At 41.1% G+C, this 13,419-nt stretch overlaps 1 protein-coding gene across 1 annotated transcript in view; it reads left to right on the top strand.

The window, feature by feature from the left end:
- The window catches only part of LOC128905184 (probable acyl-CoA dehydrogenase 6), a 92,454-nt gene that overhangs the window by 70,704 nt on the left and 8,331 nt on the right, over positions 1-13,419 (top strand). Inside the window, exons 5-8 of the mRNA XM_054190849.1 lie at positions 633-800; positions 7,061-7,234; positions 11,952-12,113; positions 12,274-12,424. Of these exons, the coding sequence (XP_054046824.1) occupies positions 633-800; positions 7,061-7,234; positions 11,952-12,113; positions 12,274-12,424 (655 nt within the window). The remainder of the gene's footprint in view (positions 1-632; positions 801-7,060; positions 7,235-11,951; positions 12,114-12,273; positions 12,425-13,419) is intronic.

Genomic DNA, 13,419 nt, shown 5'->3' with positions numbered 1-13,419 from the left:
TGCTGCTTTCAGCGTGATGTGAACACTCACGGATGAAAATAAGATTGTGTTTTTTACAGGGGGTATAAATAGTAGGTGTTTAGAACTCCTTCATGTACAGACAATCTTAGCATTTAGGCTTGTCCTTTTGAAAGTTTACTAGCTTTGAATTTATTACGCCATTCTGACCAAGAACATGCAGGAAGTGCGTGTATGTATATCTTTATGTATACACAGATATTGAGGCTTCTGTTTGTTTAATTCAGGACTCTGAAATTAACGGCCTCCTCCGTGACTAATGTGCACAGTAACAGAAACACATAATAGGTCACCTCAGACTGAAATGTTTCTGTCCTGGGTGTTTGATGACCACATTTACTTAGGCAGTTTTCTGCTTTCATCCACTGGGATGAAGACTCCACCTAAAGGAGGGTGAGAGAAGTGGTCTGGTTTCCCTGTCTCACCTTCCAAGGGTTGTGCAGACGGTTCTGCCTTGTGCAGCCTGGAAAGGTTAGAGGACTTGGGGTGTATGAAGGGAGAACCAAATATTAGTTATCTTTCTGAGAACAAGAGAGTGACTCTGCCAGTCATACAGGGACCAGCCTATCCCTCTTTCATAAGAATAACCCTTCATTTCCTATGTTTTGAAATAGATATCAAGACGACAGCTGTGAAAAAAGGCGATGAATATGTCATAAATGGTGGTAAGATGTGGACTACATCTGGGTGCCAAGCGGACTGGATGTGCCTGCTGGCAAACACCAGTGAAGGACCTCCCCATCGAAATAAATCTCTCATATGTCTGCCAATGAATCTACCTGGTAATAACACAGAACTCTTTCTCTTCTAATTTGATTTTATTCGTGGGTTTGTGTATGCCTAATACAAGAAGGAAGGGTGTTCAACAGAAAGGACTGCACCCGTAAGTGCTCTTCTAAGTTAGGTGTTGTACACTGTTATACAAAGTTGGTTCTGAAATGCATTTGCACACTTCCACAAAAAATTAGGGGACAAGAGGAAATGAGAAGGAAGTTAAATATTTTGCAGACTTCAGCTTGTGACCCCCAAAACGATTTTATATGGAGAGTCCTTTTCATCAAAAATAAATTTATAAAAATTGTTCAGATACAATTGCATGGAAATATTTCATAACCCTCTGTGAGAATGAATAGACAAGTCAATGCCAAGGACAAAATTAATGCCTCAAAGAAATCATTAAAAATAGAGCCAACATGTTTTTTTGGAAAATTATAACATCCAGTGCCTTTTAGTTTTGGAGAAGTTCCACAAAACTTTTATCTTGTTTTTTTGTCCCCAAAAAGGCATGAAGATGCAATCCGCAAAATAAATAACGTATTACTCTATTTACATAGATCTTTGCTACATATGAACTATTTGTAAGATGTTCTTAAATTATCTTTCCAAAATAGTGTTAAATGCTTTCCTGTTTTGTATATATATATTATTTTTTCGATGAATGGAGGAGTATTTTTAAGCTTGCTGTCTTATTTCTTGAGAGAATATTGAAAGTGATTCTCAAACATATGAAAATAAAAGGATAAAGAGTTTAGAGATTTCAAACTTGGGAAATATCTCCCAAAACAATCTTATCCCACGTGCCAACACCTGCCTCCCAGAAGCCCATGGGCAGTATCTGACTCCATTAGGGTGTGTTTACTGACCAGCTGTATAGACTACTAGAAGGATGCTGTGATTTTGTTGTGTGGATGGTCCTGATCTTTCTCCAATAACTTCCCTCCACCACCCAGCTGAAGAGAAACGCAGGCGTAGCCAGGGTGCTTCATGGCTGTGCTCTGCAAAGGGATCTTTTTGGCAGGGCACTATTATCATTATCCGTTTAAATTCCAAATTTAATGAGTTAAATGTGGGCTGGAGTGAAAGCTTCAAAGATCTTGGAAGCAGTGATTTGTTTTTGAAGAAAGCTAGTCATTTGAGTGAAGACACTGAAGAAATACACCCTGATCTAAGGGTACAAGTTTCAGTAATAGAGTCCACGTGGTGTTTGTTCCCGAGTAGTCTGCAGACCTCACAGCAATAACGTTCTGTTATGTGTGAAGAACGTCATTCAGACAGGATACGGTTAAGGTTATGTTGGTGAGGACCTTTTGCAGTTTTAACACCTGTTCAAAAATTTTTAAACCTTTTTGGTTTTCATTCATTTTAGTATTTAAAAAATTATGTAATATATCAATTTATTTATTTAATAACGTTTAATATAGTTAACATGTTTAAATTACATAATATATATTCACTATATAATCTTGTATATTAATATATTTATATATTAATATAAAGTATTAAAACCTATGACATTTTTGTTTATTCAATTCAGAGTATTTTACATACCAAACATATGTCATTACCAGTATTTCCCACGTAGGGACATCCCCACGGCAGTGAAGTGCAGGTCCATATGTTCTCAGACTGAGAACAAAACCCAGGTCTGTAATTCTGCAAAAGAGGGTGATGACAGTACTTAAGGGAATGTCTTGTTAAGTGAATTTCAGCGTGCAGTAGGTCAAGCAAGGAAGTGAATTGCCTCGGGAATTAAGCAAGTTCTGAGTGGGTTGTGAGTTTCTACAACGTCTGCTCATGGAAGGCAGGCTTGGAATGGGAGCTCAGGGAAGACGGAGCTGGGCTGCTTCACTAGTTGTTGACTTTATCCTTATTGATTGATGAGCAAACATGTAACTCAGAGCCAGAATCTCCCTGAATTTCCAGGTAAACTCACTTACCAGTCACCTGCATGAAGCTGTCCTCCTGATTTTTCATGAAAGAGTCAGAGCACAAATGCAATACTACTACTCTGAGATCAGTTTTCCAAAAACATCAAAGCAGCCAACCCACTGTTAGAGGCAGATCAAATATACAGAAATTGACTTGGAGGTTTTCAGCTACTTTGTTTATTCCAAAAAGACATGTGAGTCATTGTAGCTTTAAGGGTGGTGCTGTTAGGTCACATAGCCTATACACAGACCTTCCTTACCTGCAGTAAATAGATTTTGAGTAGAAAAATTGCCTGAGTCACCTGCAGCTGATCTGCAGAAGTGTGGAAGTCTTCCTAGAAACAAAAATTGCACTTCTCAAAGTGTATATGCTTTCATTCTTCTGTGTGATACAGACATTGGCCTCCAAAAGGGTCACAGTACCAAGACTGGTGACCTTCTGAAATGAAGTATTAAGACGGTTCATTGTGCTTGGTGGGTGGGTCATATCAGAAATGAGATTTTTCAAGAAGGCAAAAAGTACGAAAAAGGCTGCCATTGACACAGATGTGAGGAGGAAGCTCCAGCTGTTTTGCTACATCCTAAGGATGTCTGTCTGCCAAAGATTGTGCTTCTTGGAGGGCAGCAGACCAAGACTGTACAGGAAGTGTCTGGAGGACATCACTGAATGATGCACTATCCAGCGTCCGTAGATGTATGTGTGTCAAAGCTTGAGAATGAGTGTGTTATGTCTGACTAACTGCTGCAGTGACCAGCCTATATGGCAAGGTAAGGAAGGGATCCATGGCGGAGCAGTAACTCCTTCATTGCTCCCAGGACATGGGAGACTAGTCCAGCATTTTTCAGAAAAATCTTAAAAAATTAAGATTAATCTTAATTAAGATTTTCTTTCTTAATTAAGAAAAATCTTTAAAAATCTTAAAAAACAGAAAAATCTTGTTTCATACTTGTATCATGTGGTGATAAGGAAAAAAAAAAGTTCCAAGTCTGAAAGCAAATTGCTAACTTCAACAACTTGTAGTTTATTGGAAATATGAAGTAGGATTTGCTTCTTCTAATTTTAGGTGTGTGCAGTGTCTATTCTGGGGTGAAGCAAATGATGGTTTAGATTTGACAGACGCTGCAGAATGCATTTCTTATAAAGGGATTTTGGATAACGTCAGTGTGGTTTCACAGCAGATATCCAAATTAGGTGAATACTCCTCATACTAACAATGTCTTAAAAAAAAAAAAAAAGAAAAAGCCACATTTCTCATATGATGAAAGAGAATCTAACAAGTCGTAAAATGTCTGGGTGTAAGACACATAGACAAATGGCTTGCAGCCCTAATCTGGTAACTATTTGTGTGCTGGTTTGTCTTCTGAGTCCCCAGGTAGTGCTAGGGTAGATTGCAAGGAGGAGATAATAAAGAGAAGAGCATCCAGGAAAGGGGAAAGAGCAGGTTTCACAGGTTGCAATTTAAAATGTGCCTCTTTCCATTTGTAATGGCACTAAATGGTGTCAGGAGAGAGCGACTGCCTTTCTCTCAAGATAGAATATAGGAAATAAAAGAGATTGTCAGAAGGCTGGAGGAGTGGGAAAAAATGAAAAATCACAGATGCCTGGAAAGAACTGCCCAGGAAGAGGTATAGCAATCCATCTCAGTGATACTGGTGCAAGTAGCACAAACGAGTCCTAACAGAGTCATTTTAGTAAGTCAGGCACTTGGCCTTACTAGATTGCGATTTGTGTGTTATTGGAGGGCTTGTGATTTATTTAATACAGACAAGCTCCAGGAGTTATCTGGGCAGATGATTTCTACTGCTGCTGGTAATTTTTAGTATATCGTACCCCTTATGAAGAGAATGAAGATAATTAAACTAAGTAAAGGAAGATTTTGATGCCCATATCGTAGCAAATGAGATGATTATGTATCATTGTCTTAAAAAAAGAGAAAACGTAAAGTGTGTGCTAGCAACAGGAGGCTGATGCACTTTGGCCTCCTGAATGAGAAACGTGAATTAATCTAAGAGGAAGTGAAACTGGTAAGGCACAACAAAGAGGGGGTGCCGCTGGATTCAGGAAACTTGAACACACAACCCAATCTGGAAGAAGTATGGATAGAAATCATTAACACGTTTAGCTCCTCTAGCCAGACCTGTAAGAGCTTCCGTGAATAGTTGTTGTTGTATGTGCATCTGTGGAAGTACACAACATGATTGATTTAGCAATATAAAGAATTGGCAGCAGTTATACTTTTTCCAGCAGAGTCCTTAGTAAACCACCCACTAGTAAGAGCAGTAAGTGCATCATCACATGGGTGAGGAGCATAAGGGATTGCATAAAACCAGCTGGAAGTAGACTGAAGACATGATCTCTGAGACTCTCAAAGAAACCAAGTGGTAATATTCCAACAGAAAAAGATGTTCCAGAAATCATTTGGGCTTGTAAATCATCCAGTGTGTGTTTGTTTAGCTCTGATTTTAATACAGAAACAAACCACAAATGCTTTTTTGGAATGACTGGGTGCAAATTGCTGGATAATTTTCAATCCAAGAGTCAAAAATTTTTATCCAGCTGTCCTGATTTTCTTCTTGCATTGAACACATATCAAAGCAAGTATTCCTAACACATAATCTGTTTATAGATTGGCTGGTGGAGAAGAATTTTGAGTGGAAGGTGTGGAAGTCTATGTGGACCTTATTCTGAGACCAGTCTTGGCATTTGGAAATAGTGTCAGTATTTCATCTCTGCAGAGAGATGAAACTTTCCATAACCTTATTCAGTGCAGCCAGAGAGAGTGAATTTGAAGGAAACGACTGCCAACTTCTTCTGCCTGCAAAACAAAAGTAATTTTCACATGGCTGAAGGCCTCCTGTCAGTAGAAGTTGAGATGTCTATATTAGTTCAGAAAGAAATGTTCACTGAAAGCCGTGAAGGATAGCAAGGTACAAACAAGTACAGAGAGGGACCACAACAATCTGTGCGGTGACCAACTCCTACCGAGCCACATTAGAGAGTAGTAGAGGACTGGGGGGAAAAAAAATAGAATGAAGAAGAAAATATTACCAGAATACCTCCTCATCACAAAACTGGTTAGAATACCATGTATGTGGGTAGTAAAATGTTTGGTTTTCTGCAAAGACATATGCTGATTTGAAGGACTGTTTTTCTACATATATTGACTTGACACATGTAGTCAGTGTGTCTCGCACAAATTCTCATACCTGGTTGTTGGCCTCATTTTACCTCTGAAACATTCTTGACTTCCAGCCCAAATATTTGCATTAGCTCCAGAGCAACAAGGAGGTAATAACTGAAGACAAGTGATTTGCCACAAGAAGTTAGTGGGTGTCTGTTAAACTCCGATGGCACAGTGGTAAGCCACGCTTGCATCTGAACAATAGCAAGAGAGAAATTGTAGCTAGGAAAAAAACAAAGAGGAAAGAGTCCTACCTGGTGTGACTAGGTAGCGGAAGCCTTATGTGGCCAAACCTGAAGAAACCGGGTTCATCTCCAACAGACCATTGCACGTGGGGGCAGAGTCAGTGCTGTGTAGGGAGGTCTGTGGGGAAGCAAACCCTCTTCACAAGCATGTCCACACGAAAACTCAGAGGAATGAATTGCAACCGTTATGAACCCTTCTGTGACTGCTTAGATGAACTAAACAGTATTTTACAGGACATCATAAAATACATAGTTTTAACAAAATTTGGAACTGATATGGAATTGTTGGATGTTTGTAACAGTTATGAACTTGAGTCTAACTTTTTATTATTAGGAAAAAGCGGTGTGGTGTGATTAAAAACTCTGTCTTCTACAGGATAGGCTAGAAAAGGGAGGATAAATGTGGAAGAGAGGAAAGGAAGAGGATTTTCAGGAGGAGAAATTCTCTAGTTGCAGCTTAAAACATAGCTCTGGTTTTGTCGTTATTAAATATTTCTCTACTGTTTGATAGCTGTGCAGGCACTCAGCAAATACTGCTAAATTGAATTCCAGAATTTTATTACAGTGCACTACAAATCAAACATAAGCAAAAAAATATTGCATTGTTTCAAGAGGTGGATGAAGTAAGATCATTACAACTAGTAAGTAATTACGATTTGGGGACATAATGAAAAGTGGGACCTTTACAGTTGCGGTTTCCGATTTGCTAATTAAATAAAATGGAAAAACTCTTAAAAATAGGATGTGGGCCATCTCACTCTTAAATTCCAGAATACCGTTATGTTTTACCTAAACGTAGGTTTCGCCGTAGTCTTGACATATCTGCAAACTTTGCTTTCTTAAAATGCTGTACTTATACGTAGTGCTCCAATTTTTTGTGGCCTTTCTAATACCCCTTTTTCTTCAGGCATTCATGTCGCTAAAAAGATAGACAAACTGGGCATGAGGTCATCGGACACAGCTCAGATCTTCTTTGAAGACGTAAGGGTCCCCAGCAAAAACCTCATCGGTGAGGAAGGAAAGGGTTTTACGTATCAGATGTTGCAATTCCAAGAAGAGCGGCTGTGGGGAGTAGCCACTGGTAAGTCGTCGTCTGTGCTCTGGGGCTGGGCAGGGACACAAGGGTCACCCTTCGCATGACTAACATAACTTTCCTTTCATTGTAAGTTGCAATGACCTCTTACAATCTGTTTTTGAAATCTGTCATAGCCTGGATACAGACAACCTTCCCTTTCTGCACGAAAACTTGAAATAGAAAATATTTTGTGAGGCGTCACAGGGGCTGGGTTTGCCTTATTTCTTTTTCTTCTGCTGATAAGAAAGTATGGCATCATGTTATGTCTGCCCCAAATACAGTACAAAGGCTATCAAAATACTGGCATGAAATAGAAGGACAGTGACTTTTCCTTTAGTACAATAAGCTAGGATGTTTATCCTGGATTTTAGAAAACTAACTTAGTGGCTGTGGAAAGAAGAGGCTCTTACAGGATGTAAGAGCTTTGTTCTCTGGATCTGTTTTACCTCATAAGTGGTACTACACCAAATGCCTTCCCCTGAAATTACACTGTCACGGAGTTCCTGTTACTATGAACTCAGGCTGTACTCGAATCCGCATATTTGAGTTATATGGATTCTCGATATTCCAGGTTACCAGATCCAAGTCCGGATTGTCCATTTTCTCCCAACCTTCCCTCACACCCCACAGTGTTTGCTTTTTCAACCTAAATATAATGTGTTTTACTGTAAGAAGATTGGTCCTCTTTAAATTTCACGGTTGTATAAATAATCTCACCATATTCGTGCTCCTGCCCATACCCTGTCTGTCACTGTCTGTGTGTGGCTGGGGAATTGGGAACTCTTAAGAAGTGATTTTCTGATTCAGTGACCAAATAAAAAAAATCACTCCCTTTTGTGGGTTGATCCCAGACCAAGTATTTTAGAGTTCAGATGCTTTAAAAAAATCTTTGGTTTTGGCCAAAATTCCTAGTTCAGCCTGAGAAAAATAGTAAATGTGAGAGTAGTTTTAGCAAAGAAGAGGAGGTTAGGCCTGCAAGGGCTGCCACTGCAGACTCGGGCAAGGAGGAGGCACAGTCCTGCTGCTGGCCCTGCTTCAATCGAGGCATTCACGGGCTGCAAGGATGTGCATTGTGCATTTTTATGCTCAGTTTGAAGTCTGAGTTAAACAAAAGAGTCGGAAACGCTGGGTTGCAGTGATACTCCCCAGGCAGCAGAGCAGCCCGTGGTATTAGTCATGCCGCAGGCAAAAGTGACGCGCGCTGACAGCATCAAAACACAATGACAACACAAAACACAAAACAGGTTAGATCACTCCTGTTAAAACCACTGGCAGCTTGGTACTGTCCAGCCTTGCACAACTGCCCAGCAGTCACCGTGCTCTGACGGGAAGTGGGACACCAGGTTTCAATTCTTCTTTTTGCCTGGAACAACACAGCGGGAGCAGGAGAACCCTCGCCCTGAGTGAGTGGACTGGGAAGGGCATCTTCGCTCCCCCCCGTCATGGCCAGCAGGGGCCATCAAGGAGGAAGAGCCTTGGAGCTCGCCAAGGGAGAGGGAGCTGCCTCCTGCAGCGCGGTGGCCAGCGTGTTATACCTGGTTTTGCTTTTATCCACTGTCCGATATAAAATGCATGAAAGCACTGGGACCAGGGACAAGACCCATGGTTTGAGCCAAGTTGCAAACTTTGGAGGTAACCAGTTGTGGTAAACCAGGGAAAAGAGAAACCGATGTTCAGAAGGGAGCCAGGTGCTTGATGGATGTGGTTTGTTACACCACGACATCTAGCTGTTAACTTCCAGTCCTGCAAATGGTTTCATATACGTTCAACCACAAGTGTTCTGCTGAAGGCTCAGATATGCAAAACTACGTACGTGCCTTCAGTAGGTTTGTGATGAGGTCTGCATGTGTAATCCTAGTCCTCACTTCTGGCCCTCAGAAGGACATTTCTCTTCCTTCCCAGTTCATGACTATTCATGTGACATTGAAAATCATCAGTCTGCTCTTAAACACTTTAGGGACCAGTCCTGGCATCCTCACTTTCACTGCTTCCTAAAACTTGGAAGAAGCAGTTGACTGCTATTCTTTTCTTTCTTTCCTTTTTGAGCATTATTTTGTTTTGTTGTGTTTGGGGGGTTTTGTTTTGTTTTTATGTATTTTTAGTATCAAGTATCACACGCTCCAGCCTTCCATTTGTTTATTAATTATCTTCTTTGTGGCTAGATTTCAGAACGTGTGGGGAATTTCCTTCCTTCCTTCACCTTTTTTTTTTTTTTATATTACCCCTTTTAAAATGAATTTTCGGTCAAACAGATTTAAAACATAAATGGAAAACTAATTTCCTGGAATTGCAAAATTTGGTAACAGGTGTGGTCTTTTCCTCCGAGTGACATGTTACCAAACACAGCGGTAAAAGTCGCTCCGTTTCTTCCTTCATTGAAAGAGAAGAGCTGCCACGTCTCCCTCCCATATTGTGACACTCGGTAAACACCGTCCGTTTGTGGACCTGTCGCACTGATCACAGGAAACGAATGTTGCTATGGCAAGAAAGCAAACAGTTATTTTGTGAATTGCTTAACTTGGAGGCAAAGAAGGAGTTCAGTGTGTGTGAGAGAGCAGAATGGCACTTTTCTAAGGAATTCTGTCTGCTCCTGTAGTCTCAGTTTTATGAGCACCATTGAGTCATGGCCAGTAAGCAGCATGACAGAACCACTTACATGGGCAATGCATGTCCTTAAGGGACAGACTTTTGGCTTGGAGCTCACTGTACATCTCACTAGAGAGTGATCAGCCACAGCCTAAGAAAAATATATTAATTTCCCCCTTTTTTTTTCTTTTTTTGAGAGGAGACATAGCGAGGCAAAATGTGTTTACAGTAAGCAGAAGTTTCAAGTGGAAAAATAAAAGTTGGATGGAGGTACGAGGAAAAGATTATTCTGCATCTGGCAACTTCAAGTGCTTTCACAATGCTCAGCTGTGCGGTAGACCATGCGTTCCTTAGGCTGCCCTGGAGTCACGTTTCCCGCATGTGCTGTCAGTTATAACCCGCGGGGCCGAGTTTGAGAACGTTGTATGACTAAAGGGGAAACAAATATATAGGGGGGGGGGGGGAAAAATTCTGCGAGAAAATGAGTTTCTCTGTTAAGAATGGCATTTTTCTGTACTTTTATGACTGGCAAAGTATTGTGTGCTGTTATGTTGTACAAGGCTGTTGGCAGTCGTGATATGCACAACATGCTGCGTTTTCTTGCTGTTTGCTGCACAGCGAAGCTTTGTCGTGTTAGAGCTAAATTCATAGCTCTAAATACCACCTCAGAATGCTTTGGGTTGGAAGGGACCTTTAAAGGTCTATATCTATAAAGCAATTTGTTTTCCTGTCCAGAAAACCAGCATTAGGGTGGCAGCCTAGTGTATTAACACAGAAGAAATGAGGACATTAATGTATATGCTCTTTTGAAAAATAAGCATCGAGGCTAGTCATTTGAGAAAGAAGGCGAAAATATTTAAGGAATGAGAAAAGCTGATCACCATGTGAAAAACAGCGCTCTGTGGAAGAGCTGGTGAATGATCATGGCAGGGGGCAATCGGTGGGGTGCAGAGCCTGCGTATGAGAGCAGTATAGGGATGAAGTTTAACTAGAGATGATCTTGAAAGCAATGCAAAAAGGAATATGGAAGCACACCAGGCTCCTATAAGGAACTGTCATGTGAGTAACTGGCAGGTGGGAAAAGGGATTTTGTAGTAGTCCAGAGCTTGGTTGTATTTTGCATTTCAGATTCAGAGTTTCTTGTTTGAGATTCTAAATGTGAATGGATGTGGAATGCATATTTTGAAAAGAAAATACATGTCCCTTCTCATACAGATGGGTTTGTGAACTCTCTCCCTCTCCCTACTGCTTGCCATAGTGACATGGGTCCACATTTGCCAAACAAAATTTTCCACAAATTCAGCACCTGCTGTTATAATTATCATTGTCTTGCTAAGCTGCAAGAGACTGATAGCCTAGCCCTTCACTTCAAGGCTGGTTTGCCTTGGAAAAGAAACTTTCCCCTTTTCTAGTTTAAAACAGGGTACCTCTAAGTTTGCTCAAAAAGCAGCAGCAGACTAGTTCTCTTGCTTTAAAGCAGCGTGTGCCATCTCTCTCACCTGTCTTCCGGCAATATCCTGTTTTGATTCTGTTTCCATTAGAAGCACTGTTTAGCATTTACTAAAAGTGGCTGTGAATCTTAATGTTTTTCCCTTCCGTTCTATACTGGGATCTGATCACAGAATGCAGACGCAGTAAGCAGTCTGTTGTGTTCCTTGATCTCTGAATAGGTTTCTGCCTTCTCTCTGAAAGCTTCCTTGAATTTACATTTCTACAGCATTGCTCAGCGAACACACTGCCTTCAGATTTTCTTTCGGGATTGTAGCAGACCTTCAGGACACGGGTAATACGGAGGAGCAGAAGATTTTGCTGAGGCCCCACGTGAGGCATTAAGGATAAAGTGTAAATACTTGTCATTACATGCTGCTCTCTCTGACTTTCCTTCCCTCCTCACCACCCCCCTTCACTCTCCTTTAAATTTTGGCAGTTTGGGGCTCAGGTGAAGTAGGGATAAAGAGGTCTTCAAGGTACAAGGAAATACCAGACCTTTTGCAGAACTGAAACCGCACCCTAAACTGAGCCTATAGAATAATTTAGTTTAGGAAACTTAATGTATTGTTTGTACAATGTGAAAAAAAAGACAAGAAAAACAGATCTGGCTAAAATGATGTCTTGTTCTGTGCTTTGCTTCTTCAAGTCCTGACACAGCTGGAAACTGTAATACAAGAAACTATTGACTACACTCGCCAGCGGAAAGTGTTTGACCAGTCCGTCCTGCACAACCAAGCCGTGCACTTCCACCTGGCCGAGCTGGCCACCGAGGTGGAGCTGCTTCGCTCGCTGCTGTACCGCACCGTTGGTGAGCTCCCACATCTGCCTTCCCAGATGTGCTTCTCTTCATGCAAAGAACGTTGTCGGGCTAAAGGAACATGGGGAGGTGATTGCCAGAGAGGTAGGCTGTCATCAGTGACTGTGTGTGTATAACTGTGCTTTTTTATTCCTTTTTTTTTTTTTTTTAGCTCTGTATGTGGAAGGCAACGATGTGACAAAATTCGCTTCCATGGCTAAGCTAAAGGCAGGTCGTCTGGCCCGTGAAGTGACTGATAGCTGTCTCCAGTTTTGGGGAGGAATGGGATTCACCAGCGAGGTTCTGGTGAGCAGGTTTTACAGGTAAGCGAGTGAGTGGTGAAAATAGGAAATGGCTTTACTGAAATTTGGCCTCTTAAATGGCTCAGTAAAAGATCACCCACTAGAAAAGGGCACCAGCACTGAGCTGGTGTGAATGGTATTGTTCCACTGAATGGCATGTCACTGATGTACATTGTGGATGCAAAAGCATCCATAGTCCCATTGACTTGGAGGTGACGTGTGAGTGTCAGGACATAGGCTGACTATTCCTTTGCCAGATCTTGGCTTTGCATTACAACCGTGTAGTTGGAACTACCCACAAGTTAGCTTGAATGTCAGGTGAAAGAAATAAACTCGATGTTTTCCCTCATGGTCCTCTGGTACCTGCCAGACAATAGAACAAAAAAAAAAGGGGAAGCCTACCAACAAGTGATTTTTTTGTCTTTGCTCTTTGTTTGCTTGTAGTCTTGATTACAAGAACAGAACTAAAACAAAACAGATGCTTTCTTCCAAAACCAATGAAAATCAGCTTTATCTTTTTCCTCAAATATATGTGTGAAGCTGGAGTTCACCATTAGGCTCCTGCAGTAGTCTTTTCTGATAGCAGCCTCCACCTGATTAGTCACACCAGATACCGTGGGAGACATACGAGAGATGTAGCTGCATCCAGCAAGTTGTTAGATCATTAAAATAGTACAGAGGCCTTTTTGCAAACTAATTAAAGTCCCTTCAAATTTTACCATATATCTACTTAGAGTAAAATTCTCTCTAAGCAAACAGTTTTCTTGGCAGCTGTTAGGAAAATTCTGGCCCCGGTGTCTTATATTCTGTAGAAGGACCAAAATGGAACTTGCATTTTCTTGCAGGAACAGATTTCAGCCTGGAGAAGAGAACGCTCTGGGGAGACCTTATTGTGGCTTTTCAGCACTTAAAGGGGGCCTACAGGAAAGATGGGGACAAATTTTTAGCAGGGTCTGTTGCGATAGAAGGGGTAATGGTTTTACGCTAAAAGAGGGTAGATTTAGGCTAGATATAAG

Source organism: Rissa tridactyla, chromosome 2 (genome assembly GCF_028500815.1).
Source record: "Rissa tridactyla isolate bRisTri1 chromosome 2, bRisTri1.patW.cur.20221130, whole genome shotgun sequence".
NCBI classification, from domain to species: Eukaryota; Metazoa; Chordata; class Aves; order Charadriiformes; family Laridae; genus Rissa; species Rissa tridactyla.
The sequence above is the reverse complement of the archived record's forward strand: the minus strand, read 5'-3'. Positions and strand labels throughout refer to the sequence as shown.